Here is a 26,906-nt window from a genome sequence, read left to right on the forward strand (position 1 = left end):
TTGTGAGTCGCAGCACCGTTAACAGCCCATCTCCCTGTAAATCCACCCAGCCAGTCCAGGGTAATGATGACTGATATGTTTATTGGCAGTATCAGCAGCCCACAGATTCCAGCCTCTCGGCGATAAACGACACCTCCATACACAAGATGGGCTAATGGGTGGCTAGCACCGCCAACACAGCTGGCATGACCAGATAAGATACCTCGGATGGTAGGGACACATAGACATTTACAATTTATACAGCCGTTTCAATTGGTGACATTTCCGATAAAGTTGTATTTGGAAATTCAACAAAGCCATTGTGGAAAAGGAATCAGTGTGCTTGGCCAGGATCCACAGCGATAAAATCAATCTGTGAACCCACTGGAATAGGATTTCCTTCATTTCGTTTGGAAAGTAACAAATGTTGTGTAAAAAAAAGATGGAGGAAATGGGGTTCTTGAAAATTGAGCTGAAAATATTTGATTTCTCGTATATTTTCGAGCTAATATGTTTTAGGTTTAATAGCTTAATATAACATTTATGTTATATCAAACTTCCTGACAACTTCAATTTTAACAAGGCCAGGGGCCCTGGCTCTCTGTGCCTTACGATACAGCATGCCACGAATACAAGAGAGTGATGGGAAATTGGCTATTAATGTGTATTCCAAGCACAATCGCTGTGTTCTAATCAGCAATCAATAACATGACAACCTATTAAGGAATACCTGAGAGTATATCACCAATGCTCTGAGGTTCATTTAAGCCCCAAGGAAGGTGAGCAGGAAATTGAACTGAGACGTTCTAACAACTTTGCTCATTTTTTCCACCTATGAAGCTGTCAAACTTGAGTGGTGATGTGAAATGTCATTATGTTTGTGCTGTGGTTTCTCTGTTGCAGAGATTCCAGTTGCATCGCCCACCTCCTCCTATACCAGCTCTGAAGAGCCCTTAGGTGAGTTTGTGACACTGCTGAGACGTGGTATCCACAGGGTATGGCAATTACTAAAGAATAACATAACAAATGTATTGTATTTTAGTATGAGCACAATTCATATCATTCCACAGTTTCTATTTTTTTTATGTTTTTCTATTTCTACATCTTATTTGGGTTCAGGGCCACCTTCAACATTGTAGTATTTTAAGGGCCACCTTCAACATTGTAGTATTTTAAGGGCCACCTTCAACATTGTAGTATTTTAAGGGCCACCTTCAACATTGTAGTATTTTAAGGTTCACCTTCCATAATTGCAGTATTTAAGTGGATGTCTCTGTGTCAGGAGATGTTAAATCCAGGTTTTTGGTCAGCTCTCTCTCTCCGGCCTCCCATTCTGTTTTTCCATTCAGCCTCCAGCCCATAATCTGATTGCATGCTTCATTTGCACCAGTTTGTTTTCCAATCATCTCTCGCTGCGCTGAGAGGGAAGAGAACCCTTCCCTTGCTCACTTATTTACAGCCCTATTGTTGAAATGCACAGCTCTGAGTCTGCGTGCTATAGTGCAACACTGATTTGAAGTGACATACCACTGTAACATTTAGCTCATACTTTCAGTCACTGCTCAGTCCAAGCTTGTGGGGTAGATCCCCTGGCATGCGTGTGAGGAGAAAAAGAGAGACCTGGAGCAAAGTATTGGTCTCTAAAACCTGTTGCCTAAGCCAACTTGTTTTTGGTCCAACTTCTACTTAAGTGGATACTTGCATGCCAGCAGATACCCATAGACCTACAGTCATTGCTCTAATGCTAGTTAGCAATGGCTCGCGAAACCGCCTCTAACTTCCTTCTTACTGGACACAGAGACATCATTTGACTCTGGGGAAGTAGAAAAAGGGCCTCATTGCCCAAATCCCGCAGTATTCCTTTAAATTTCCTTCCATGTAAAACATATAGGTTCTGTCACTTTTGATCATTAACATGGGACTAACAGTGTGGCTCCACATATTTCACTGAGCTGAATGGCCAACCTGCTACATATGCTGGCGACCAGCTGCAATGGGGTTTGGAGTCTTGTCAGGAACCCCGCACAGACACCACCCTCCAAATTAAGAGTGGTGTGGTCCCCAGGGACCCTGGAGAATGGTAGTGGCCCCGCTAGAGAGGCCACACAAAGGGGACGTTTGTCCTCCCAGCGGGGACCGGGGCCTTAATGAGAGCTGTGGGTGTGATGGCCAGTCCTGGGATTGTGCTGCTGGGCTAATGGGCAATGCCAGCTATCAAAGGGAGGTATGATGAAGGCCTCCAGGGGCCAGGGGGAGACAAATGGGCCCCCGCCCTAGCCACATTTAAATGGAAATCAGGCGTGGTCGTTATGGACTCGTCAAATTAATTTACTTTGGGATTTCCCTTCCCTTTTTCATTTCTACACCCCCCGAAAGCTGCCAGGCGTTTCACTAGAAATGTTTTCTCCACATACATGCACTTGCTCCCCATCCCCCTGCCTCCACCCCAATCCGCCTTTTTGGGGGGAGTGCGTTTTTTTCTCGCTCCGCTGTTACCCGGGCAACCTCATTCACACAGAGTATAAAGGGAAAGAAAGGGGAGGACTGGACAGAGGGCTGGAAGAAATAATGAAGTTTGTCCATATTCAGGCAAGCTGAAAGGTCCCCTCTCTCCTAACTGCCCTTCCCCCCATAAAAGAGCATGGGGCTTATTACACTGGGAGGGGGAGCAAAACCAGGAGATGTTCTGGTTCCAATTTGTGTCAGTCAGTGGAAAAGTGGGAACAAACCATTTCCATTTTCAGTTTGGCTTCTCGTCCCAGACCCATCTCCCCATTACAAAAGGTGCCTGGCACCCTGACAACACGACGGTCGGCGGACATCGATAAATCCTCTTGGCACGCCTGCGAGCCCAGGTCAACACAGCCTGGTGTCAAAGGGAGAGCACCAGACCCGAAAGCAATTAATCATAACTATGAGCTCTTTCTGGCCACTGGTTTGCAACAGGCTCCTCTTAGAGGCCACAGAGAGATCGACCACAGAGAGATCAGCCCCGGCCAACGTGAGAGTATTCTCTTTCTCGCCTCAAGTGGATTGGATACTGCTTAGGCCCCTGCTAAGTTTTGTTAGGCTACTAGCTAACTTCCTTCAGTGACCTCATTTTGTGAGTGACCTTCCCAACCCTGAGTGCTGACACAATGGATGCCAGGACTCTGACAGACTAGAGATTCTGTGTGGAGAGGTTGGAGGAAGAGAGTGGGAGTGAGCTGACAATAGGATCTGTGTAAAGGTGTCCGCATGCTTCCCATCCTAAACTGTCCCGAAAACTTTGTGCATATATACTGAGTGTACAAAACCATAGACTAACCAGGTGAATCCATGTGAAAGCTATGATCCCCTTATTGATGTCACCTGTTAAATCCACTTCAATCAGTTTTTGTGCACTCAGTGTATTATGACATTTTTGTTTGTTTTGGTCTTCGGCAAGGTTTTTTTCCTGGCTGTTCACGCACTCCACATTTTTTCTCGAGGCTATTGCAAGTTCGGTAGCCGAAGTCTACGCCCCTTCGTCGGTCAGTGGTCAACAGTAGGGATTCTACAATTAAGTGTTTGTCGACATTCAATGATAGATGACTCAATTTCATGCACATTTTGTTCACTTGAGAAATACTAAACCAAACAGCTTATTTAGATGTAAAATAGTGTGACTAAGATCACCTCAGCAAAAACGTCAAAATGAATGACAGATTTCTTGAGTTATCTTAGATTAATTATATATTTTATATCATTTTATATATTATATATTTTATAAGTGTACAGTACTATTGCCGCTTTTTCTCATTTTTCAAGCGAAGGTCTTATAAGGGAGTATGTGAGCACACTCATTCTGTTCGCCTACTAGTCGCCAGCCGAACTGAAGCATGCGGGAAGCCTTAAACCTCCACCAGCTCCACAGGGACACCATAACAAGAGACAGTGTACCATAAGTACACTAAATTGGCCTGGCAATAGATGTAAGCTTTCAACCCCTTACAGTGGGGGTAGAGTGTAGACCCTTGGATGTACCTAAAAGGCTTTTATTAGATAACATAATTGAGGTCAGTCCGTAAACCATGAGAGAGAGAATATTTAAAATCTAGATGTTTGTGATATGTTGGCTGTGCTGTAACCTAATTCACCCATCATTTCACTCGCTTTCACAGATTGTGATTCTCACTGCAAGGCATCCAAAGGCAAGCTGAAGATCAACATGAAGAAGTACTGCAAGAAAGACTATGGTGAGACCACTGTGCAGGAATTATATGCCCAGGCGTCGGCCAGCGGTCGAGGGTCAGATGTATTTATTAATCACAGGCATGTCCACTCCCAAGCCCCTCCTTGTGGCTTATTCACGCTCTCAGGATTAGAGTCATTGCATCAAAGGGAAATGGTCTCGGAACTGAGCCCAGGGGATCCCGCTGATGGACAGGCCAGCCAGTATTAGACTGAGGAGTGCTGCTTTCCGGGAAATAAGACATGATGGAATGATGGAATTCAAAAAATATATGTATTTCAGACAGCTTTAGACTGTGTTTTGGCAATGGCGGTGTAAAGCACATTAACAGTTGTATCCAGTTTGCTTTGATTAGTTAGCATGGAAAACATATACATATTATTATCTATCATCTGTAAACTAGCCACACAAAACCTATGTCTAACATATCTTAACATCCCTGCACTGACATACACTCATTACTATGTGAGATTCACTGGAGGTGGGGGGAGCTGGACAGAGAGAAGAGTGTTTGCTGGGGGCATCCTCACCGCAGGGCCTCTTCTTTTATCACCAAAGATAGAGATCAGTGGCATCAGTGTCTGGGCAGAGAAACAAAGGGATTATTCAACTCTTCCCTCTACATCTTGAGCTCATATCAGTTCCTCCACTCCAGCTGAAACTGTCCTCAGAGAGAGGTTGTGGCACGAGCCAGCCCCCCTATTGGTTTGGAGAGCTGCAAAGCTCCGCTCTGCCAGGCTTTAGATGGAACTATTTGGATTTGTTGTCCCACCTTGACGGATGTGTGTGTGAGTGTGTGTGTGTGTGTCTTAGGGGAGTTGTACCTCATAAAGAGAGGGCTCTGAGCTTCAGAGGGCCGCAGAACAAGCTCCCACTGCGTCCTCTCACAGTCCCTCTCAATTACAGCTAACGGACAATTTCCTCTCCCCTTCCACCTCCCTCTAAGCCCTGTGGATCTGCTCACCCTGGCCCCTGTCCATGGTCTCGGGCAATCCCTGCTCTCAGCCGCCAGCCTCCGTGGGATCCAGTTTTATTGCTCCATGGTGAAAGGCTGGTGCACCCTGGGAGCATGAGGCTCTGGCGGGGATCTGGCCCTTAGGAATTGTCAGCAAGCCCCATATTAATAAAATGAGCCAAATCACACAACAAATGTACTCTGTCATCAATGACTCCACAGGAGTTCATCTGCATCTGAATCTAAGTGAGTAATATGAAAACATTCAAGCCAAATACAGGTATTTACATAGCTTGCAATTTTAGAACGGTTTCACAAATGAAATAACTTCTGTAACTTGAAGTTAAAAGGACATTTGAGGTTGATGATGGATGATGCTGGACTTGTGTCATTATATTCTGAATCAGCACCAAAAAACAGCACCACCAGATCTAGAAATAGAGCAAAAAGAATGAGACGGGTGGGGGGTAATGTAAGAGAGACAGTAGTAGCAGTAGGGACAGTCCATGGATCATATCATAGGCCTCCTATATAGTGTTTCATTGTGCTGTCCCACTGTGTAGCCTCCATATCTCCATATGGAGAGTGATTCTCTCGCCTCTGAGGGTTTTCCATTCCATTAATCACAGTAGTATTATGGTGCAGATCTCCTATCAGCAGATTCATGTCTGCTAACCACCGTACAAATCTCCCCAACCGCAGCAGCAGCAGCAGCAGCAGCAGCAGAAACCCTGAGGCACGTCCAGCACTCTGCCAGCATTTGAGAGGAGATCGTACTCCGTATAGCCAAATACCCTTTATAAAAGACAATGCAAGATCTCTTAGACTCCTGGCATGAGACCTAACTGTACAGTAGGCCTATATCATATTGAATATTTTGGTCACCAATTCCTCTGTAGTTATACCCATTAAGTTGGTGTTAAAATTGTTCAGCCTTTGATTGTTAGAATAGATTTGTTCATACAAGACCGTATCTGCTATAATCAGGGTTTGGGGATAGTTCACCCATATTACAAAATGACATATTGGTTTCCTTACCCTGTAAGCAATCTATTGACAAGGAATGACGACAGTCCATGCTTTGATATAGTTTCCCTGGCACTGTTTTCTACTTTCACTGTTCACATGATAATGTTTTAGCATTTGTGGCACAAATCCCATTCAAGTCAAGTCAACTAAATCAAAGCATGGATTGCTGTGATACCTTGTAAGGAAACCAATGTGTCATTTTCTTTATTTGGGTGAACTATCCCTTTAAGACTTCAGTTCAGTGTTCTCGCTAATGAAACACATCCAGCTGCATTGGCCACACTGTTCCCCTTCATAGCTGTCACATGTCCAAAAGCCTCATCATCAATCATAGTTCATCAATCAAATAGAGCGACACATCAGAGACTTTTAACAAAGTTTCAATGCATAAATGGCCAAATGTTCTTCTTTTCTCAATCAATATTGTGCAACACAGAGAGAGACAATAATGTGAGCTCATTGTTTCAGTTCCCCAGAAAACTGAACAGCCATCAGAATACATATTTTCATTCATTTAATCTTGCTAGTCATCCATGAAAGGAACGGACAAATCTATAAATCACAAGACTGATTCATGAAAAGCAGAAGGTTGGTTTTTCAAGAGTTCATCAAAACAGCTGAGTGCAGATGATTCTCCTTTGGCTGAGCTGGGGCTTTATGAAGAGACCAATCCTCAGGGGGCTTTTCCTCTGCCTCAATCTAATTCATTTCTCAGGGCTGTCCCTGGGCCTTTGTGGGGTTCACAGTGTCTCTGTTCGTTGGGGCCACGACCCCCCTGTGTGAGTGGCGCTGCGGGCCTCCCAGGGTCACGGGAAGAGGCCCCCTGTTTAAACACAGTGGTGCACTCTGCCGGCTCGGAGCATTCCACAGGGCCCAAACAGGTGGTAAATTAGGCCGACGCTGACGGATTGCCACCCCGGAGAGAAAGAAATATGTTGTGTTTATTCATTTTTGTTTTCCATCGTGGCCGTAGCTACGGTGACGGCAGCCACAAAGGGTTATATTCTGGGCTGACACCCCTCCAGCGGGGAGGACAATGAATCAAAGAGCTTTTGCAGACGTTCAGGGCCAGCGATGAAATGAATGGTCACACAGCCCCGTCACCCGGCGGTCCCTGTTAGCTCACCCTGGGGGCAGCAGGGCCCAGATCAGTCACTCAGCTGATAACCAGATGGGACAGGGGCCTCAGTATTGAAATTAAACACGCTCTAATTTGATTAGAGCCCCCTTGTCGGCGGTGTGCGGGTCAAGCCCCAGCACACTACTCAGAGAGGGGACCCAGCGGGAGGCTTGGCTTCCATTGTGATATTAAACTCTCCCTCTCTCTCTCTCTCTCTCTCTCTCTCTCTCTCTCTCTCTCTCTCTCTCTCTCTCTCTCTCTCTCTCTCTCTCTCTCTCTCTCTCTCTCTCTCTCTCTCTCTCTCTCTCTCTCTCTCTCTCTCTCTCTCTCTCTCTCTCTCTCTCTCTCTCTCTCTCTCTCTCTCTCTCTCCCTCTCCCTCCCCCCCCTCCTCGGTGCTACCCTGGTAAGATGGTCTAAGTAGTATTGATTTACCATTTTGCCTGCTAACAGAAAAACAGAAGTTTTAGTGTCCTAGATCTCCATTCATGAGCTCAACTCAACACCAGCCCCATGGGCGCTTTGGACTTCATTGGGTGAGGAGCAGGACTAAAGCATTGTGCAGAGGTGTGAGGACTGAGCTGCTTGGTCTTTCCAGCTAACATCCATGATTAGTACTGCATACTTTGGTCCCCTCATGGACTGGAATCTTAGTCCAGTATAACAGTATTTTACTATCTGCTTAGAGAACTACCAATTTCCTGAGCGGCCCATAGAGTGACAGAGGGTTCTGCATTGGTGGTGTCAGACAGCAGAGAGCTGAGTCTGGTCCATTCACCCCGGGAGCTCGTTAGCCAGTCGGTCAGTAAAAGCGACCCAGAGAGAAGAGGGCTATCTCTGCTGGATTCTCACGCTGCTCTTGGATGGGGCTCTGGGAGCAGAACCCGGATAGCTCATGAGGTCGGAACACATCCCGATTCTTCTGGAAGCCTCTCTGTGGCTGGGAAGATAAATAGTGGCCCACTCCACCCCCCCACACACCCTTTATGTGTTTGGATGAAGGAGTAGGCTCCAGCCCAGAGACACATTGTTAATGAATGGCAGGACTGTGAGAGCGTGCTCTACTCAGCCCAACAGGCCTCCTTTCTTCTGAAATTGTGTACAATTTGCTCACACTAGCATGGCCCCCCTTCCTGTTCTCTTAGAACGTTCCAGGCTGTTATGGGGGACAATCGATGCGGCTCGCAATAGAGAGCGTTGGCATTCAGAGAGAGAGACAAGGAGAAAAAAAATACTTCCTGTGCTATTTTCAGCCACCTACGTTTTTCGAACATTAGTCCACACACAAGTGCGTGTGTGTATGTGTGTATGTGTGCACTTGTGTGTCTGTGTGTGCATGTATGCATTTGTGTGTGTGTGTGTGTGTGTGTGTGTGTGTGTGTGTGTGTGTGTGTGTGTGTGTGTGTGTGTGTGTGTGTGTGTGTGTGTGTGTGTGTGTGTGTGTGTGTGTGTGTGTGTGTGTGTGTGTGTGTGTGTGTGTGTGTATTTATTAGTGTGTTTGAAACATTTCACACCATCCACACACTGTTTCCCAAATTGAGTCAATTCAAACAATTGGGAGTGGAAACTATTCAGGTTGGTTAATTTTCCACCTACTTTAGTCCAATCGTTAATAGCACATTCCCAACTAAACCACTTCACCTCAAGCACAGATTAGCTCCTACCCCAGTGAGTTCAGTTGTTTCCCCCTTGTTGCGATGACTGAGGCTTTTTTGCAATCAGAGTGATGAAGTAATGGTAGATTTATGTGACGGAGAAATCCATGCAGGGGAGCTGCTGTAAGGGGGGGCTGTATTTCTGTCTGCTCTAAGGGGCCACATTCTTGGGAGAAAGGTTGAATGGCTACCAGGTCCAGGTTGCTCTAGCCCAGGGTTCTAAAGATGTGCAGCGTCCTGCTTAACAGCTGAAAGGCCATTCTATCAAAAGCACAGGAATGGCTTTGCTTCAGAGCTTTTACCTCAAACAGATGTGGTATTTTTTTAGTAAAGGTTGAATGCTGCACTTTCACTGTTGGACTCTCTGAGTTGAACCCAGTATACCAGCCACTTCTTTTTCTCCAGGCTTGTCAGTTGAGGAAAGGAAAGCGTTTCTAGTTGAGGAAAGGAAAGCGTTTCTTGTCTTTACCCTGGGGAGGGCATGTAATACGGAGCATGCTAGCCAACACAACAAGGAGAGGTCAGGGGTCATGGCTGAGGGGAGGGACCAGGGGAACAATCCACACACACTGGGTCAGCAATTCCTGAATCATACTCAAACATTGGAACAGTTATTGGAGCTATAGTAAAACAGGACATTTACAGCTGAGGGCTCACCCCCAGGCCAGTCTGGACCCCAGGAACAAAAACCCACAGGCTGATTCCCTGCTTAGTTACCCTGTGTGTTATTAGGAGGATCTATGGTTTACTGTACATGAACTTTTAACTGGATCTCTTATACTCGAAAGTTGCTTGCTTTATTGTGACATTTTCTTATTCCCCCTTCACTCCTTCTTCTCATTGGTCATCCAGCTGTCCAAGTGCACGTCCTCAAAGGAGACAAGGCAGGGGAGTGGTGGAAGTTTACAGTGAACATCATCTCCGTCTACAAGCAAGGTGAACAACGCATCCGGCGCGGTGACCAGCTCCTGTGGGTGCGTGCCAAGGACGTGGCCTGCAAGTGCCCCAAGATCAAGCTTGGCAGGAAGTACCTGCTGCTGGGCACGGATGATGACTCCCCCGGGCAGAGTGGCGTGGTGGCGGACAAGGGCAGCCTGCTCATCCCCTGGAAGGACCTGTGGGGCCGGAGACTGAGGAAGTTCCAACAGCGCGACAAGAGGGGCAAGTGTTAAGAGGAGCCAGAGAGGAGAGAAAGAGAGGGGGCTCACCTCGAGTCTGAGGAACACAGGAGGAGGAGAAAGAAAGAGAAAACACCAGAGGGAGAGAGGAAAGAGGGAGAGGTGAAGTGAACAGAGAGAGAGAGAGAAAGTGACTGAGTGCTGCTGCTTTGAGTGGAAGCAAAAAGAGAATATTAGTTTTAGAAACATATGTGTGAAGGAGCTCCTTTTACAGTCGTTGTTCTGTTTGTCCTTCAAGGTTTGTTTCATTGTGGAATTGCAGAGTTTGCACCTAATATTTCAGATAAGTTACTTATTTTTTGTTTTATTCATGATACCATTATTTTTATATTTCCAGTTCATTTTTACAGAACATCAGAAAAAAATCTACTGTATCACATATCTGTGTTTAAAGAGGCTCTTTATATATATATATATATATATATATATATATATATATATATATATATATATATATATATAGCCTATAAAGCCTATAAAGAGCCCACAATATATATATATATATTGTGTAAAGTTGTTTCTAGCAAGCTGAGGTGGCACGGCATGGCTTAAGGGGAATCTCTCTCATGTTTAATGAGAGGCTCCTGCTTGCCAGGCCTTGTCAAGATAAACTGTGTAAACTGCTAAGAGTGTTAACACGTTAAATTGATCATTTAAACTAGGTTTTACTGTGGTTACAGCGTATACTTGTAAAAATGGGAGAAAAAAACAAAAACAAGCCAGCTATTGCCAGTTACCGTTCTTCTTTAAGAGCTCCTCATGTGGTTGTTACCTCATTATTACTGCTAACTATGTAATCAAAATGAAAGTGCCATAAAGAAGTTGCTCCTCAGATACTAGCATAGGGAAAGAGTCTGTTAAATGATACATTTCCTTGCCATCCTGACAGTGTGGTTGTGACCTCAGCAAAATAAAAGTACCAGTAGGCATGATATAATTATATAATATTACTGTATTTAGACAGCACTCTGTTCTCAACTAGAAGAACTAAAATAGACGAGTTGACAGTGCACTTAATGTTTAGTCATTTAGTATTCAACAGTATTCAGAACATATAAGATATGTTCAGTGTTTAATGGCACCTTGCAGGATACAAACTAACATACTGTATGGTTTTAGAAACATCATCAAAGAACTAATGTATGTCCATTCATGATTGTTCAAACGGAGATCACACATTTCACTGATTATGTGCTGTCTTTGGCCTTTGGTCCTGGAACCTAATGTCCACTGACTCTGTGTCATTGATTATGTGCTGCCTTTGGCCTTTGGTCCTGGAACCTAATGTCCACTGACTCTGTGTCATTGATTATGTGCTGCCTTTGGCCTTTGGTCCTGGAACCTAATGTCCACTGACTCTGTGTCATTGATTGATGCATTTGGTTTGCTATCCTGTTCACGTTTGTTAAAATACGAAGTACTGCTTGAACATCCCACTGAGCATTGACCTGTTTCTGCTGGTAAAGGACTGATCGTGGGGGATGGGGGGACATTCTGATTTCTTCAACAGTGAATCACCTCATGTGGTTTAATAAGACCTATCAAAATGAACCTATGTTTTGTTAAAATAATAGATGCATGCTGACTACTTAGCTGACTAAGCTAACCAAATTGTGGATGACAATATGTACAGTATGTATATGCTGTACAAAGTTACATGTATTATGTTGTAAAAGAAAACCTGTGGGGTGATGAAATATCACAGGAGTCAAGCTGTGTGATCAACACACTGTGTCTGCATCTGATTCTCACTTCAAACCTGGCAGACATTCCATTTTCAAGACGTTACTTGGTACTCAACAAAAGGGGTGACCGGCTGTTTAAATGTTATATAGCTGTATAGTTTGTTACTATTTTTTGTTAAACATTTACTAGATTTATGTCCATGTTTTATTAACCAGAGTTTTAAATACCATAAGCTTAATAAATGGGTAGACAAATAAATGAAAAAGAGGCAGATTTCTCTTGTTTACAAGTTATGCATACCCAGGGGTGTATTTCAGCAGAGAGAGGCTTATCTACAACCTGTGTAATAAACAGTCCCAAAAATATTTGGGAAATACATAACACACATAAATGCAAGCAAATGCACACCTGCTCACACACATACTCACACACCTGCTCACACACATACACACACACTTTTTAAAACATATTTGTATGGACATTTTTATTGCAATCCATTTCAAATGTTCTTGTGCCAGTGCATCCATCTCTGGATCTACACATATCAAAGCTGTCAGTGAGTCCACTGTGTAAAGTTAGACCAGTTTTCCACACATTTGGAGAATGGTACTCAGTCATGACCAGATATCTGCTACAAAAATATATCTGAATGTTGCTTGTGTTCATACTTGGGCTTGTAAATGTTGTTTAGCTTTGTCCATTGCAAAAGTCTGTGTAATGTCCTGTAATGCATACTAATATATTATGTTTGTCACAAATGAATATATTTAATGACACATGAAACAATGTGGCTTTTGTTTTTGCCTGTTTTTATTTTTGGTTACTGTTTGCTTTGGATAATAGACGGCTGTAATGAAAAAGTAAAAGTCTGTAGCTATTGAACAGCCTAGTAAATCTGAAATAAAGCTCTGTAAAAGTACTTGTGGACTTTCAACTGTTTCTCATCATCTCATCTGTGTCTCATTGGTAGTTCTGTACTTCAGTGAGTCATTTGGGATTGACATGGGCTAAATGGTGTGGGCTAAATGGTGTGGCCCAATAAGACCGCAGTCTGTCATTACCCTATGAAACTGCATCAGCCTTTGTCTGTTTTCCTCCTGCAATAACAGTGAATTGCAGTTGGGAAAATTAAATTAAACTTTAAGAGTGGTGCAGCGGTCTAAGGCACTACAGACACCCTGGTTTGAATCCAGGCTGTATCACAACCGGCCGTGATTGGGAGTCCCATAGAGCAGAGCGGTGCACAATTGGCCCAGCATCGTCCGGGTTTGGCCGGTGTAGGCCATCATTGTAAACAAGAATTTGTTCTTAATAACTGACTTACCTAGTTAAATAAAGGTTGAAAAATATATATATAATAATAATCTAAACAGCACGAGGTTCCTAGTTAAAGAGGTCATTTCAGTACAGTCAGCACAGAGGGTGACTACAGGAAACAGCAATACTAAGAGTTGTTCATTGAGTAAATGTATTCAACATTTATTAGACATTACCACCAAAGAGCTCCAGTCATTTACAACAACACAAAGTAGTTAACTCAGCAATTCCTTCTCATCATTGGTTTTAGATCCCTGAACTCTATAACCTTCACAGACAATAAGTACGTGATATGAAGCTGATTATATCACTAAGCTTTTAGTTAATGCGCAGCACAGATGGAACTGTGGGGTGGAGGCATTGTAGTCATTGGATGACATCCTGAACTTCCTTCTCAACAATGTGTTCATGGCCAAAAGTAGCCCTGCTTTAATCATCATACAAATGACCCATCCCCAATTCAAGTCCTTAGTTCGTTTTTTGTCTGTTATGGGAGTTTGTACCAACACTACAGTAGGATTGATTGGTCATAGGCTAGGCCTCCTCAAGGGAAACACAATCCAAAATACTCCCAAGGATCCAACCAACCGCCCCTTTATAAAAGGCTGTGCTCTTCATTAGTGAAAGGGACCACAACAACGAACATGACTGGCCGACATGGCTGTAAAAAGATCCCAACTAACAAGCCTTACAGGTGGAGGAGAGAAAGACAGAGGATGAGGTCACTATGGATGAGTGTAAACTCATAACGCTCATTCAGACACACAAAAGATGTGGTGTGTCTGGAGTTGCACAACAAGCCTCTTGCTCCTTTCTCTATGTGCTGCTATTGGTTTCTATTGGTTTTGCTGGCTGCCAGGATGACTGTTCTTGCTATCCAAACTCCAGGCCTCCTCCACAAAAACACAGTTCTGTCCTGAACACCCAAAACAACTCTTTCACTTCAGACTAAAAAGTTCAGACCGTTTTATGATGTGCTCTCCCTCTATTCTCTGTGTAATAGGGAGGGATGGGAAATGAGGTGAAAGGGGATCTGGGTGTGTGTGAGTCTCACTCTCAGTGTGAGAACAGGAGTATCTGGAGCAACACATGGCTCTACTCCAGGATGCAGAGAGAGGGGGCTGTGGAGTGACATTGGGAGGAGGAATGATTTCAGCTCGCATGCAGGCAGTCTCCAGTAGACTGCAGCAGGGTGGGATTCCCGTCTTTAGCCCTGTACATTCCATAAACATCCAGCCCAGGGCCAGGCACACTCCTGCCATTGTTTCCCTGTTAACAGGCTGCAGACTCCTCTGAAAACAAAGGCTTCCGCCAGCACGTCTGACAGGGACCAAACTAACAGCATGACAGGACAGGGCTGGACAGTGTCCCTATGCCCCCCACTGGTCTACAACAGCCACTGACAGTAAATGGGGGAGCCTCCCATCACATGACCATCCATGTTTTCAGTTCCCAGTCGATTGTTTTATTCGCTCCTTGCTCCCTGGCTTCACTTTGAAACTTTTGAGGGGCATAGAATTACCATCTGCTTCCCTTTTCTCTGTTACTGTGGAGACAGTGATGTCTGATGGTAAAATGAACTAGGTACTAAATGAAGCAAAGGACCCCTCCACCTGCTATTAGTAGAAGGTAGTAGAAATAAGGTCTGAGCACATCGCTGTTGAACTTTTCACATCATATCCAGGAATAGATTCCCACCCCCATTCTCCTGGTTCACACCTCTTGTGAAGTACCACTTCACTGTTATGATTAACTTCCACACAACTCTGACTCACATACACACTCCAGCCTCCCACCTACACCACCCAACACCATTGCACACCATTCGGAGGCTGTTTGAGATGCAAACCATCGACGGGAATACTATCGGGTTGGGTGGATGGTGAAGGGCTGAGGGGAGGACTGAGGCTTGTAGAGTGGATTAGCCTGGAGAGAAGAGGTGCCGTGAGACTAATGGTGCCGTGAGACTAACTCTCAGAACCAATACAACCAGGGCCCTCAGCAGGCAGTAGTGCCTCCAGCGCCACCATGGTTAATCTGACACTAGTAAAGCCTCTTCCTTTCTCCCCCTCTGCTCCACTCCTCTCTTGAGGGGAAGTGACTCTGTGAGGGGAAGTGACTTCATTTAACTTTTTAGAAGAGTGCCTCCACATTTTCTTTGAGAGAAAGCTTTAGGCTGCGTTTAAATCACGTAGAACCAGAGCCATGGTGTTCTGATCCCCTTCTATCTGCAATCAGAGATGCAATCAGTGCCTTTGTTTCTGGAAACCCACTACCCTTTGTAGCACCAAACGGTGATGTAGTCAGTCAAGATGCTCTCAATGGTGTAGCTGTATAACTTTTTGAGGATCTGAGGGCACATGAAAAATATTTTCAACCTCCTGACGGGGATGAAGCGTTGTCGTGCCTTCTTCACAACTGTGTTGATGTGTGTGGACCAATGTTCGCTCAAAAAAATGCCATCATTTGAGGAAATTCTAGGTCTGCTGAGTGCAAACTTGAATGTTGTGGAAATTCTGTGTAACTTCTAGCGCACATTTATTGTGAGCACTGAGGCTGTACCTGCTTAAAGTTACAGTTTTAACATTGGCCAAGTAGGCTACTATGGCTATTTGATCCTAATGTAGGCCTATCAGAGTGGCCTACCATCAAAAACAATGGAGAAAATGCATCCCATAATATATTTATTTATTTTACCCCCTTTTTCGTGGTATCCAATTGTTAGTAGCTACTATCTTGTCTCATCGCTACAACTCCCGTACAGGCTCGGGAGAGACGAAGGTCGAAAGTCATGCGTCCTCCAATACACAACCCAACCAAGCCGCACTGCTTCTTAACACAGCGCGCATCCAACCCGGAAGCCAGCCGCACCAATGTGTCTTAGTAAACACCGTGCACCTGGCGACCTTGGTTAGCGTTCACTGTGCCCGGCCCGCCACAGGAGTCGCTGGTGCGCGATGAGACAAGGATATCCCTACCGGCCAAACCCTCCCTAACCCAGACGACGCTAGGCCATTTGTGCGTCGCCCCACGAACCGAGGTCTCTGGTGGCACAGCAGGCGCTGCAGTGCAGCCCTTAACCACTGCGCCACCCGGGAGGCCCCATCCCAGAATATTTTAACATGGAAATAGCTGTTATATCATTCAGCCTACTGTAGTGTGGTGTTGTGTGGTGTGTGGTGTTCAATGTAGACCTACATTCCGTGAGACTTTTGCAAAAAATATGTAGGGCTTGACATTAACCTGTTTATCCACTTGTCCTTCTGACAAGGAGGTGACTGAAAATGTTTTGTTTGATGCAAGAAACCACTTTACAAAGTAAAGTTCATTATTATTCCCATACCATTATTACAGAGAATCAGACAAATTATGCTACCCTCTGCCTATTGGCTACTTAGCTTATTTAAGCCTGTTTCAAAATACAACACTGCCCCTTTAAGACAGAAAAAAAAATATTTACCTGACTGGCTTTTCAAAGATGGCTAGAAATGCACATGCTTTGTGCTCTTTTTGGAAGCAACCACTCCCCATTGCTGACTATAAATTAGCTATAACTCACTCATTAGCAAATAATATGAACAAATGAGCACAAATGGCTACATGCAGCTCTCGCCTTGATCTCAAAACAAGCACATCTACTCGCGACCGCTCATTCTGTAAACGGTCCAGTTCAAAATGAATGGCACAGATCAATATATGGCAATGTTCTATTTGCATAAAGGGATACCGCAGCTGGTTGGTTATGTCGCACCGGTCTGTGGAGTAGGAGTTGTGCTTGTCAATGCAATAGAATCCTACTCTGGTGCATTGTGCCTACAAGAACATCTCTTTCATAGTTAGTTTTGCATACTAAGTCTTGCATAGTTTGCATAGTTTATTTCGGTATGTATTGGTATGCATTGAAAGTGGCTAATATTGGCAATTCCCACAGTAGAGGGAAAGTTGATAGTATTAACTAAAGGGGAAAACTAGAAAGTTGAGAGAAGAATCTCATGCTTCTCTGCATGGGCTGGTATTTCTTCTGCCCGGCAGTCCCAGGGGAGCTGCACACCCACACACAGCTTAGAGGGAACATTGGCGTGGACCATGTTCATTCTTTAGTGACGTGGACACAGAGGAACTCGAAGCTCTTAACCTGCTCCACTACAAACCGGTCGATGTGGATGGGGACATGCTCAGCCATCCCTTTTCTGTAGTCCACGATCAGCTCCATTGTCTTGCTGACTTTGAGGGAAAGGATGTTGTCCTGGTGCCACACTGCCAGGTCACTGAAATCCTGGGATGACGGTGTTGATGTGAGTCATGACCAGCCTTTCAAATAATTTCATGGCTACAGATAGTCATGATAGTCATTTAGACAGGTTACCTTGGCATTCAGGGACTATGGTGGTCTGGTAGAAACATATAGGTATTAAAGACATTGTCAGGGAGAGGTTGAAAATGTCAGTGAAGACATTTTCCAGCTGATCAGCGCATGCTCTAAGTATGCGTTCCTGCAGCCTTGTGAATGTTAACCTGATTAAAGGTCTTACTCACATCTGCTACGGAGTGCGAAATCACACAGTCGTCCGGAACAGCTGGTACCACTCATGCATGGTTCAGTGTTGCTTCCCTCGAAGTGAGCATATAAGGCATTTAGCTCATCTGGTAGGCTCGCGTCAATGGCTGGGTTTCCCTTTGTAGTCCGTGATAGTTTGCAAGCCCTGCCACATCCAATGAGCGCTAGAGCAGGCGTAGTAGGATTCGATCTTAGTCCTGTATTGATGCTTTGCCTGTTTGATGGCTCATCAGAGGTGGTAGCAGGATTAGTGTTCTTGCCTATAATCCATGTCTTCTATTTGGGATATGTACTTATTAATGAATCCTGTGACTGATGTGCTAAACTCCTCAATGTTATCGGATGGAAACATATTCCAGTCTGTGTGCTAGAGAAACATTCCTGTAGCTTAGAATTCTCTTCATCGGACCACTTCCGTATTTTGCGCATCGTTGGTACTTTCTGTTTAACTATTTACTTGTAAGCAGAAATCAGGAGGATGTACACTGCTCAACACAATGTAACTCCAAGTCAATCACACTTCTGTGAAATCAAACTGTCCACGTAGGAAGCAACACTGATTGACAATAAATGTCACATGCTGTTGTGCAAATGGAATAGACAACAGGTGGAAATTATAGGCAATTAGCAAGACACCCCCAATAAAGAAGTGGTTCTGCAGGTGGTGACCACAGACCACTTCTCAGTTCCTATGCTTCCTGGCGACTTTTGAATGCTGGCGGTGCTTTCACTCTAGTGGTAGCATGAGACGGAGTCTACAACCCACACAAGTGGCTCAGGTAGTGCAGCTCATCCAGGATGGCACATCAATGCGAGCTGTGGCAAGAAGGTTTGCTGTGTCTGTCAGCGTAGTGTCCAGAGCATGGAGGCGCTACCAGGAGACAGGCCAGTACATCAGGAGACATGGAGGAGGCCGTAGGAGGGCAACAACCCAGCAGCAGGACCGCTTCCTCCGCCGTTGTACAAGGAGGAGCAGGAGGAGCACTGCCAGAGCCCTGCAAAATGACCTCCAGCAGGCCACAAATGTGCAGACTCCATGAAGGTGGTATGAGGGCCCGACATCCACAGGTGGGGGTTGTGCTTACAGCCCAACACCGTGCAGGACGTTTGGCATTTGCCAGAGAACACCAAGATTGGCAAATTCGCCACTGGCGCCCTGTGCTCTTCACAGATGAAAGCAGGTTCACACTGAGCACACGTAACAGAGTCTGGAGACGCTGTGGAGAACGTTCTGCTGCCTGCAACATCCTCCAGCATGACCGGTTTGGCGGTGGGTCAGTCATGGTGTGGGGTGGCATTTCTTTGGGGGGCTGCACAGCCCTCCATGTGCTCGCCAGAGGTAGCCGGACTGCCATTACGTACCGAGATGAGATCCTCAGACCCCTTGTGAGACCATATGCTGGTGTGGTTGACCCTGGATTCCTCCTAATGCAAGACAATGCCAGACCTCATGTGGCTGGAGTGTGTCAGCAGTTCCTGCAAGAGGAAGGCATTGATGCTATGGACTGGCCCGCCTTTTCCCCAGACCTGAATCCAATTGAGCACATCTGGGACATCATGTCTCGCTCCATCCACCAACGCCACGTTGCACCACAGACTGTCCAGGAGTTGGCAGATGCTTTAGTCCAGGTCTGGGAGGAGATCCCTCAGGAGACCATCTGTCACCTCATCAGGAGCATGCCCAGGCGTTGTAGGGAGGTCATACAGGCACGTGGAGGCCACACACTACTGAGCCTCATTTAGACTTGTTTTAAGGACATTACATCAAAGTTGGATCAGCCTGTAGTGTGGTTTTCCACTTTAATTTTGAGTGTGACTCCAAATCCAGACCTCCATGGGTTGATAAATTTGATTTCCATTGATAATTTTTGTGTAATTTTGTTGTCAGCACATTCAACTATGTAAAGAAAAAAGTATTTAATAAGAATATTTCATTCATTCAGATCTAGGATGTGTTATTTTAGTGTTCCCTTTATTTTTGAGCAGTGTATATGGTCAGATTTGCCAAAGGCAGGGTGAGGAAAAGCCTTTTATGTGTCTCTGTGTGTGGAGTAAAGGTGATCAAGAGTTGTGTCGCCCCTAGTAGCACAGGTGACATGCTGGTAAAAATGAGGTAAAACGATTTCAGTTGTCATTAAAATCACTGGCCACAAAACGTGCTGCCTCTGGATGTGCATTTTCTTGTTTGCTTATGGCTCTATACAGCTCATTGAGTGCAATCTTAGTGCAGGCGTCGGTTTGTGCTATTAAATAGACAGCTACGAAAAATATAAATAGTGTGGTAAATAGTATGGTCTGCAACTTATCATGCGCTATTCTAATTCACACAAGCAAAAATTCAAGACTTCCTTAACATTAGAGATCTCGCAGCAGCTGCTGTTAACAAAGGAACACAACCCTCCTCCTAGCCTTACCCGGAGCTTCCGTCCTGTTTAGTCACATACAATATTAGGACATCAATATTAGGATGAGAACACTCCATACACCGGAGTTTGTTCTCCAGTGATTGTACATTTGTGAACAGAACAGAGGCTAATGGCGATCAATTTGTTTGGCGACATAATCTCGTCAGGAGGCTGCCTCTTTTTCTCCACCACTTCCTCCTTCGAGTCCCGGGGATTAGTACCTGGTAAGCAGAATGTTTAGAGCTGCCGACTCATTAAAGTAGAAATCTTCATCCCAATCAAGGTTACCGCTGTGCAGATGTCCAGAAGACGTTTCGGTCATAGGAAAGGATGGCAGAGAAAGTTAAGATCACCATAAAAAACTAAATAGTTGGAATTGGTCGGGAATGTAAAACGGCTTCTATACACTGTTACGCCATCACAAATACATTACTGTTTTAATTTTACGCAAATGTTTTATAGATATCAACTCACAGACATAAAATAAGACTGGCTAGTCTTGTCTCCATGAATGAACTTCTGCACACCAGGTCACACACACATACAGTAACATGGTTAAGATGCTGCGACACAGTGCCCAGGCCTCCAATTCTACAATACAGTAATACAAGTCTATTCATCAGTCAATAGTTTACAAATAATACACAAACACAACCTTTCTGCTTTCTATTTTCCAGGCCCTCTTCCATCCCTCAATCGTTCACACCCTTCATTCACAGTGAGGCTTAAGCATGGGAGAATGGGACTCCATGAAACAGAGAACGAAGAACCTAATGGAGTCTAAATCGAGGGAGGCCTCAAAGAAGCACTTGATGTCATCCCTCACACACACAAACACGCACACACACATAGCCTCTTGGATTCCAAAACGTGTTACACCCTCAGCAATTGACACTAACACCCTCAGACCCCCCTTCACTCACTTAATCACTCTCTCCCCCATCTCACTCTCTATTTATCTCTTTCTTTCAACGCCTATGGTTCAAAAGCTGTATTTCTGGCTTTACTAGATTGGAGCACAAAGGCTTTTCTTATGCATCTTGGAGAAGCCCCACTAGAGGCCTACATTCCTGCCTGGGTACCCAAGAGCACATAGAGAGGGTTGGTTTTCATTCTTCTCATGACCATTTCCATACAGGATTAAGCCACTTGGCTTTTGGACGGTGCATACTATATTTTTCAGCCACCCCCTCACCATTCTCAGAGGCCTGAGGTGAATTATGGGTAAGACAATCAGCTCATAAACTAGCTAATTTAATGTCTATTCACACACACTGTCAGGGCCAAAGTAGGTATGAGTGGAATAACATCTCAATGGTAGTGAAAGGATCTGCTCAACTAGGAAAGCCTTTCAGCTGCCTCACAGTAAACCGCTGTTCTTATCTTCCACTGTTTTAATAGACTATCCAAAAAGAGACCAAACAAAGTTAGGAAGAAATTATCAAAAAAAATTTGCCACTATTTCAGACACCTGATTGATATGAACATTTCATTCAGACTTTTCTACGCTTTTCTGCTATGAGCATTCAGAAATAAAACAGAATAGGGTCAGAAAATGGTGGGTGAAATTGGAATGTTCCCGGCCCAGAATCCCCCTCTTTCCCCCTCTCTTCATCAGAATACATTAATATCCGCAAGTGTTGGCTCAGGCGAAAAATACTCATGGACTAAACAAAGTGCACAGTGACTTTGGGGTCTGGGATCTTCAAATAAACCTCACTTGGTGTCATGGGGACCAGGAAGTGGAATTAACTGCTATATTAGCTGACCTTCATCTTGTTGTTTCTCCAGACCTGCCTGGCTGGGCCCCATGGTGGCCTGTAACCACGGTCTCCAGGCCCAACAATGTGGGCATTTCCCTCAGCAAAACACAGGCCTGGGGTTTACTGAGCAAACAAGCCGAGCTCTGCCAAATACACTCGCTCCCACATTTCACAATCACTTTTTCCCCTTGCCTTTTTCCCCCTTCGCTGTTGCACCACCGAGGAGCCAAAAGAAACCACTGTACAACTCTGGGTATATATGGTGTGAAAGGCCTGAAGATGATAGTGAAGTTGATTCAAGGCATACATTTAGTGAGAGTGAGGTAGACAACCTTATATTCTCAGGGTGACTTGGTATGCTCAGCACTTCTAGCATGCTTGTAAGCCTCCAAACGTGCTGCCCTACGATTTCCATAAAGTAAATGTGCCACAAAGATATTGTTGAGACACTGCTGAAGATATCCGTCTCAGCATCTGGAAAGATGGTCTGTGTAGAGAATTAACTTGTACACATTGAATCACTATGCAATGAAAATGTTAGAAACTGAACTAAGAAAACTCTTACCATGCTGCAGTATGTTTAGGGGCATGGGTCTGGTTTTGCCATTACTCTCTGCCTGTAGTTCTTTTCTACTAAAAGCACAGTCAAAGCAAACTGCTCATAGGATGCTAATAAATCAGGCCTTTTGGTTGTCGGATTAATACAGGAAGACATCAGTCACAAAGGAACATAACTGTACCTGCAGAACCGATGGAGAACTAGGAAATCTCCTAGTCTCCTTTACTTCTTGACTGCCTCATGGTCCCTGTAACTTATTGAGCATCAGGTACTGCATTAATTATTCATGTAAGAGAAAGATTTATTTTAGAAATAGAGTAAAGAGTGCAGAGCTCTGTGGTGACGGTAGACCGTAACCCCTTTAGCTGAAGAGTTAGCTTGGTGACAAATCAGCAGTCAGGATCAAAGAGGAACAGAGGAACAGACACCTCCACTTTGGACACCAGCTCTAATGCAGCTACTCCAAGAACACGGGGTGATGTTCCAATACAAGTTCAACATCGGCATCAAAGCAGCACTGACATCAAATGCCAAACATCAATACAACATCAAAAACACCTCTGATGGCAATCTTCCACGGGGTCAGAGAAGGAAGGCTTGGGTCAGACAGGCGGCTTAGCCACGGGAAGGCCAATTCCAGCCCCCTGCCCTTACTGAGTGCACAACGAACACGTCTCTGACAAATGAACTTAGACTACCAGGACATCAGAAACTTTGATCTGCCTGGTTGCGAAACGAAACAACTGTCACGCTGTATAATGATAGGAGACAGGCGCAGGAATACATAATAGTTTTTTTTTATTTCTCCACCCAAAATAAAGTACATCATGACAACGACGGGGACGAAGCCCAAAACAAACACGTGTGTGTGTGTGTGTGTGTGTGTGTGTGTGTGTGTGTGTGTATGTATGTATGTATGTATGTATGTATGTATATATATATATATATATTTTTTTTTTAAACAGGGTTTTAACCCAAACAATAGAGCGAGGTGTAAACCTCTAAATAATACACCGGAGGAGACCCGTAATAACAAGAGCGCAATAACACGTAGCGCGAAAGCCGATACAACAGCGCACAGGTACCAACGGACATGGTACAATAATCGACAAAGACAATGGGGAACAGAGGGCACATGTATACACATACTAATCAGGGGGAATAGGAACCAGGTGTGCGTAATGAGACAAGACAGTCCGGGGTTGGCGATAATGAATTCAGTTCAGTGACTCCTAGAAGACCGGTGACTTAGACCTCTGGAGCTGGTGAACGGAATGAGCAGCAGGACCGGGGGATCCGTGACAGCAACAACTTGTTTTTAAATAGGCTATGTCACACTTACAGGCACCATAGTTTCTCCCCGTGGGCATATAATGTTAAAACATCGCAGAATATGGATGGTTTACGCACATCACAGTAGCTGGACAAAGACCCAATATAAGTAGAAAGGGAGAATGTCCACTCAACGTTATACTGCTCCCAAATAGGCCTATGTTTTATTAACATAATCGGAACCATTTTGCAGATCAGATCGCATTCCTGGTCCCACCCAGTGCTGGACATGTCATGTTTGAGATGCCTGACAGAGAGAGGGATGTAGACTGATGGCTCCCATCTGGACACAGCTCCTTCTTTCCATTGTGATGGAGGACAGAGTGTGATTAACATGCCTGGAAAATAGCTGCCTTTGTCGGCCCAAAGATACCCGCCCGTCCATTATCGTGAAAGACCACAGCTCTGAAACCCTTTCAGTTCAATGGTTCTGCATGGGGAGACACTGTGCGACACCTGCCACACACACATGCCAGCCCACACACAAACAACTGAGAAAGCCATGCTGTATATTTTCTGTTTACTGTACACTGCACGTAAATCAACAGGTATCCTATTTGTTTTGTTGAGAAAATAACAAGCACTCAACATCCAGAACATTTGAATTTAGAGGCAAGCTGATGAACTGAATCTCTCTGATGGCACGGTTCCACTAATGGAGTGTGGCAGTGCATCTCAGCCCAATATACTGCTAATCACACAGAGGGTGGCGTGAATCTTTCAGCATCTTAATAAGCTGTGTCTAGTTGTCTCTACCTGAGTCACTGCATCATATTATGTGTCTGGTAAAACAACTCCTGCTAAATGGAAAAACACTTTTGATCATATCATTGAGATTGAAATGCAGAAACTCAAAGTCTAAAGGGAAAGTTCACCCATTTGTACATGTGGCCTTATTTTCATTCTTTCTGTGCTTGTAGTTGACCACCCCAAACATTTTTTTAAATATATATAGCTTGGTATATATATATATTGTTTTGTTACATAGACAATTGATTGTCACATTTAGCTGACATTCCATTCATTATAATGGAATATGCAAATATGTCTAACACATTAGAAAACACTCCACACCAACTCATATTACACTCTTTTTTTTAAAGTTTCCAAAAGGGTTCTTCAGCTGTCCCCATAGGATAACCCTTTTTGGTTTGAGGTAAAAACCCTTCTGGGTTCCACGTAGAACCCTCTGTAGAAAGGGATGGAACATGGAACCCTATTTAGTTCAATGGGTTCTCCGATGAGGACAGCTGAAGAACCCTTTAAAATTCTACAATGCTCCTTTTTTTCTAAGAGTGTACATCAGAATCCCATTCTGAATAAAGACTCTGCACTAACTTTTTGAAAACATTTTCCACTGTGCCATAAATCCATGTTTGAATGATACTGTTCACAACAAGACAAATATGCAAATAAGGACATTTAAAAAAAAAAAAATGTGCAGAGACATTATTCAGAATGGGATTGGGATGTAATAGGAGTTGGCTAGGAGTGTTTTAGAGCGTTTTCTAACATGCTTTAGACACATTTTCATACTGCATTATAGTGAGGGCAAGTGATGACCAATTGACGGTGTGCCTGTTTTGCTGGGTTGCATGCAGAGACTGTGTTTCAGGGTCAGCCTCCTGGGCTGTTCCTGACTCATTGTCACCTCAGAGAATGGGGGGGGGGGGTTCTATGTGTGAGAAGCATGGTGAGTTGGGGAAATTATTATATAGAGATTGAAGTGATAGTTGAGCATTTTTGGGGATATTATTAAATTCAAATTAGTTTCTTAAAATTACAGGAGATGGAGGAGGTAGATTATAAATAGTTTTCTTGATTTTAGAACTTGCCCAGTTGCCCAGTGCCCAGTGAGTGTAATTTATTTCAATTTGCCTTGCTAACTTCAGTAGCAAGTATCAGTAGCTGCCAGCTCGAGTGTGCACTTTTCGCCGCCAACACTACCGACAATTTTGTTGACGAACCGCTTTCATTCTCTGGGGTACACGGAAAAGGTGCGAATTAAAACCATGGGTCGACCTCTGCCTGAGATCAGTTTCACAAAGAAGGATGAACATGTGAGCCCGTTCAATACCAATTGGGATCAAAAGTATAGCTGGTTAACAGGGAGGCTTTCATCAAGCAGCCTGTATTGCTGGCCTTGCCTGCTTCATGGAAAGTCTGAGCCTTGTGCGAAAGGGCGATACAGTAGCCTCCAGAACATCTATCGTTCAGCTAAACCGCTAAACAAAAGCAGGGAGCATACAAAAGTCCACATCCGATTTAAGCTTCTGGGGAAAACCCGCATCGATCTTGACGAAGGTCTTGCATATTCAAACAGCGTAACACAACGAGAAAGTAAGAAGAAACAGGGATGTTATCAAGTGGCTTATCAACACCTTTGCGTCTTTGGGCATGCAAGTATAGGTTTTTAGAGGATACAACGAGAGGGAAAGTTCCGCTAACAAGGGCAACTACAAGGAGCTTGCAGCGGAAATTGCACGTTACGATGCTTTACTTGCTGAACATAGGGAACTTTTGACTGTCTTTTCTGGAATGTCGAAATCAATTCAGAATGATTTGATAGCTTCCATCGCATCATCCATAAACATTTAGACGAAAGAGAGAGGTTGACGCAGCGCATAATTTCGCACGCGCTCAAGTAGGCTTTCCACTTTCCTCCGGTATTTATTCAGCAAAGAAAACACAATCACTCCAGACAGACACAAGCAAAAACTACTTACATAAATGTTGCAGCAGCCTTAAGCTACACCTAAACATTAGAGATCTGGCATGCTGATGAAAACGAGACAATTTTTCATTCTGATCAACTGTAGGCTACTAATAAGAGCAGCTGCATACAGCCGACAGTATGTGCACTGTCCATTTGGTCAGGGTAAAATAATTGGTAACATTATGTATTTATGTCCCACCTGTTGTATTCAGTGAATGTGACACAACATTTGATTTGAAATCATTATTTTTGTCTGTGTAGTATGTTATTGTTTTTTGTCTTCCCAGTCAAATCCTTTCCTGCACTGAAGTCAAGCCTCTGAACACCTTAACTCGTGCCTCATACCGTCATCCATTCATTGCTGTGATCCCTTTCCATCACTGTATGTAGCCCTCTCATTCCCATTCTCCATAATAGTGTACTATAAATGTATTTATTAAATG

The 26,906-nt window shown here is 44.3% G+C and overlaps 1 protein-coding gene across 1 annotated transcript in view; it reads left to right on the forward strand.

Moving 5' to 3' along the window:
* LOC118384678 (netrin-1-like) overlaps positions 1-10,522 on the forward strand; it is a 44,169-nt gene extending 33,647 nt beyond the window's left edge. Inside the window, exons 5-7 of the mRNA XM_035771410.2 lie at positions 883-936; positions 4,122-4,196; positions 9,802-10,522. Coding sequence (XP_035627303.2) covers positions 883-936; positions 4,122-4,196; positions 9,802-10,121 — 449 coding nt within the window. The 3' untranslated portion in view covers positions 10,122-10,522. The remainder of the gene's footprint in view (positions 1-882; positions 937-4,121; positions 4,197-9,801) is intronic.
* The last annotated feature ends 16,384 nt before the right edge of the window (positions 10,523-26,906 follow it).

Source organism: Oncorhynchus keta, chromosome 5 (assembly GCF_023373465.1).
Source record: "Oncorhynchus keta strain PuntledgeMale-10-30-2019 chromosome 5, Oket_V2, whole genome shotgun sequence".
In the NCBI taxonomy this organism is placed as follows: domain Eukaryota; kingdom Metazoa; phylum Chordata; class Actinopteri; order Salmoniformes; family Salmonidae; genus Oncorhynchus; species Oncorhynchus keta.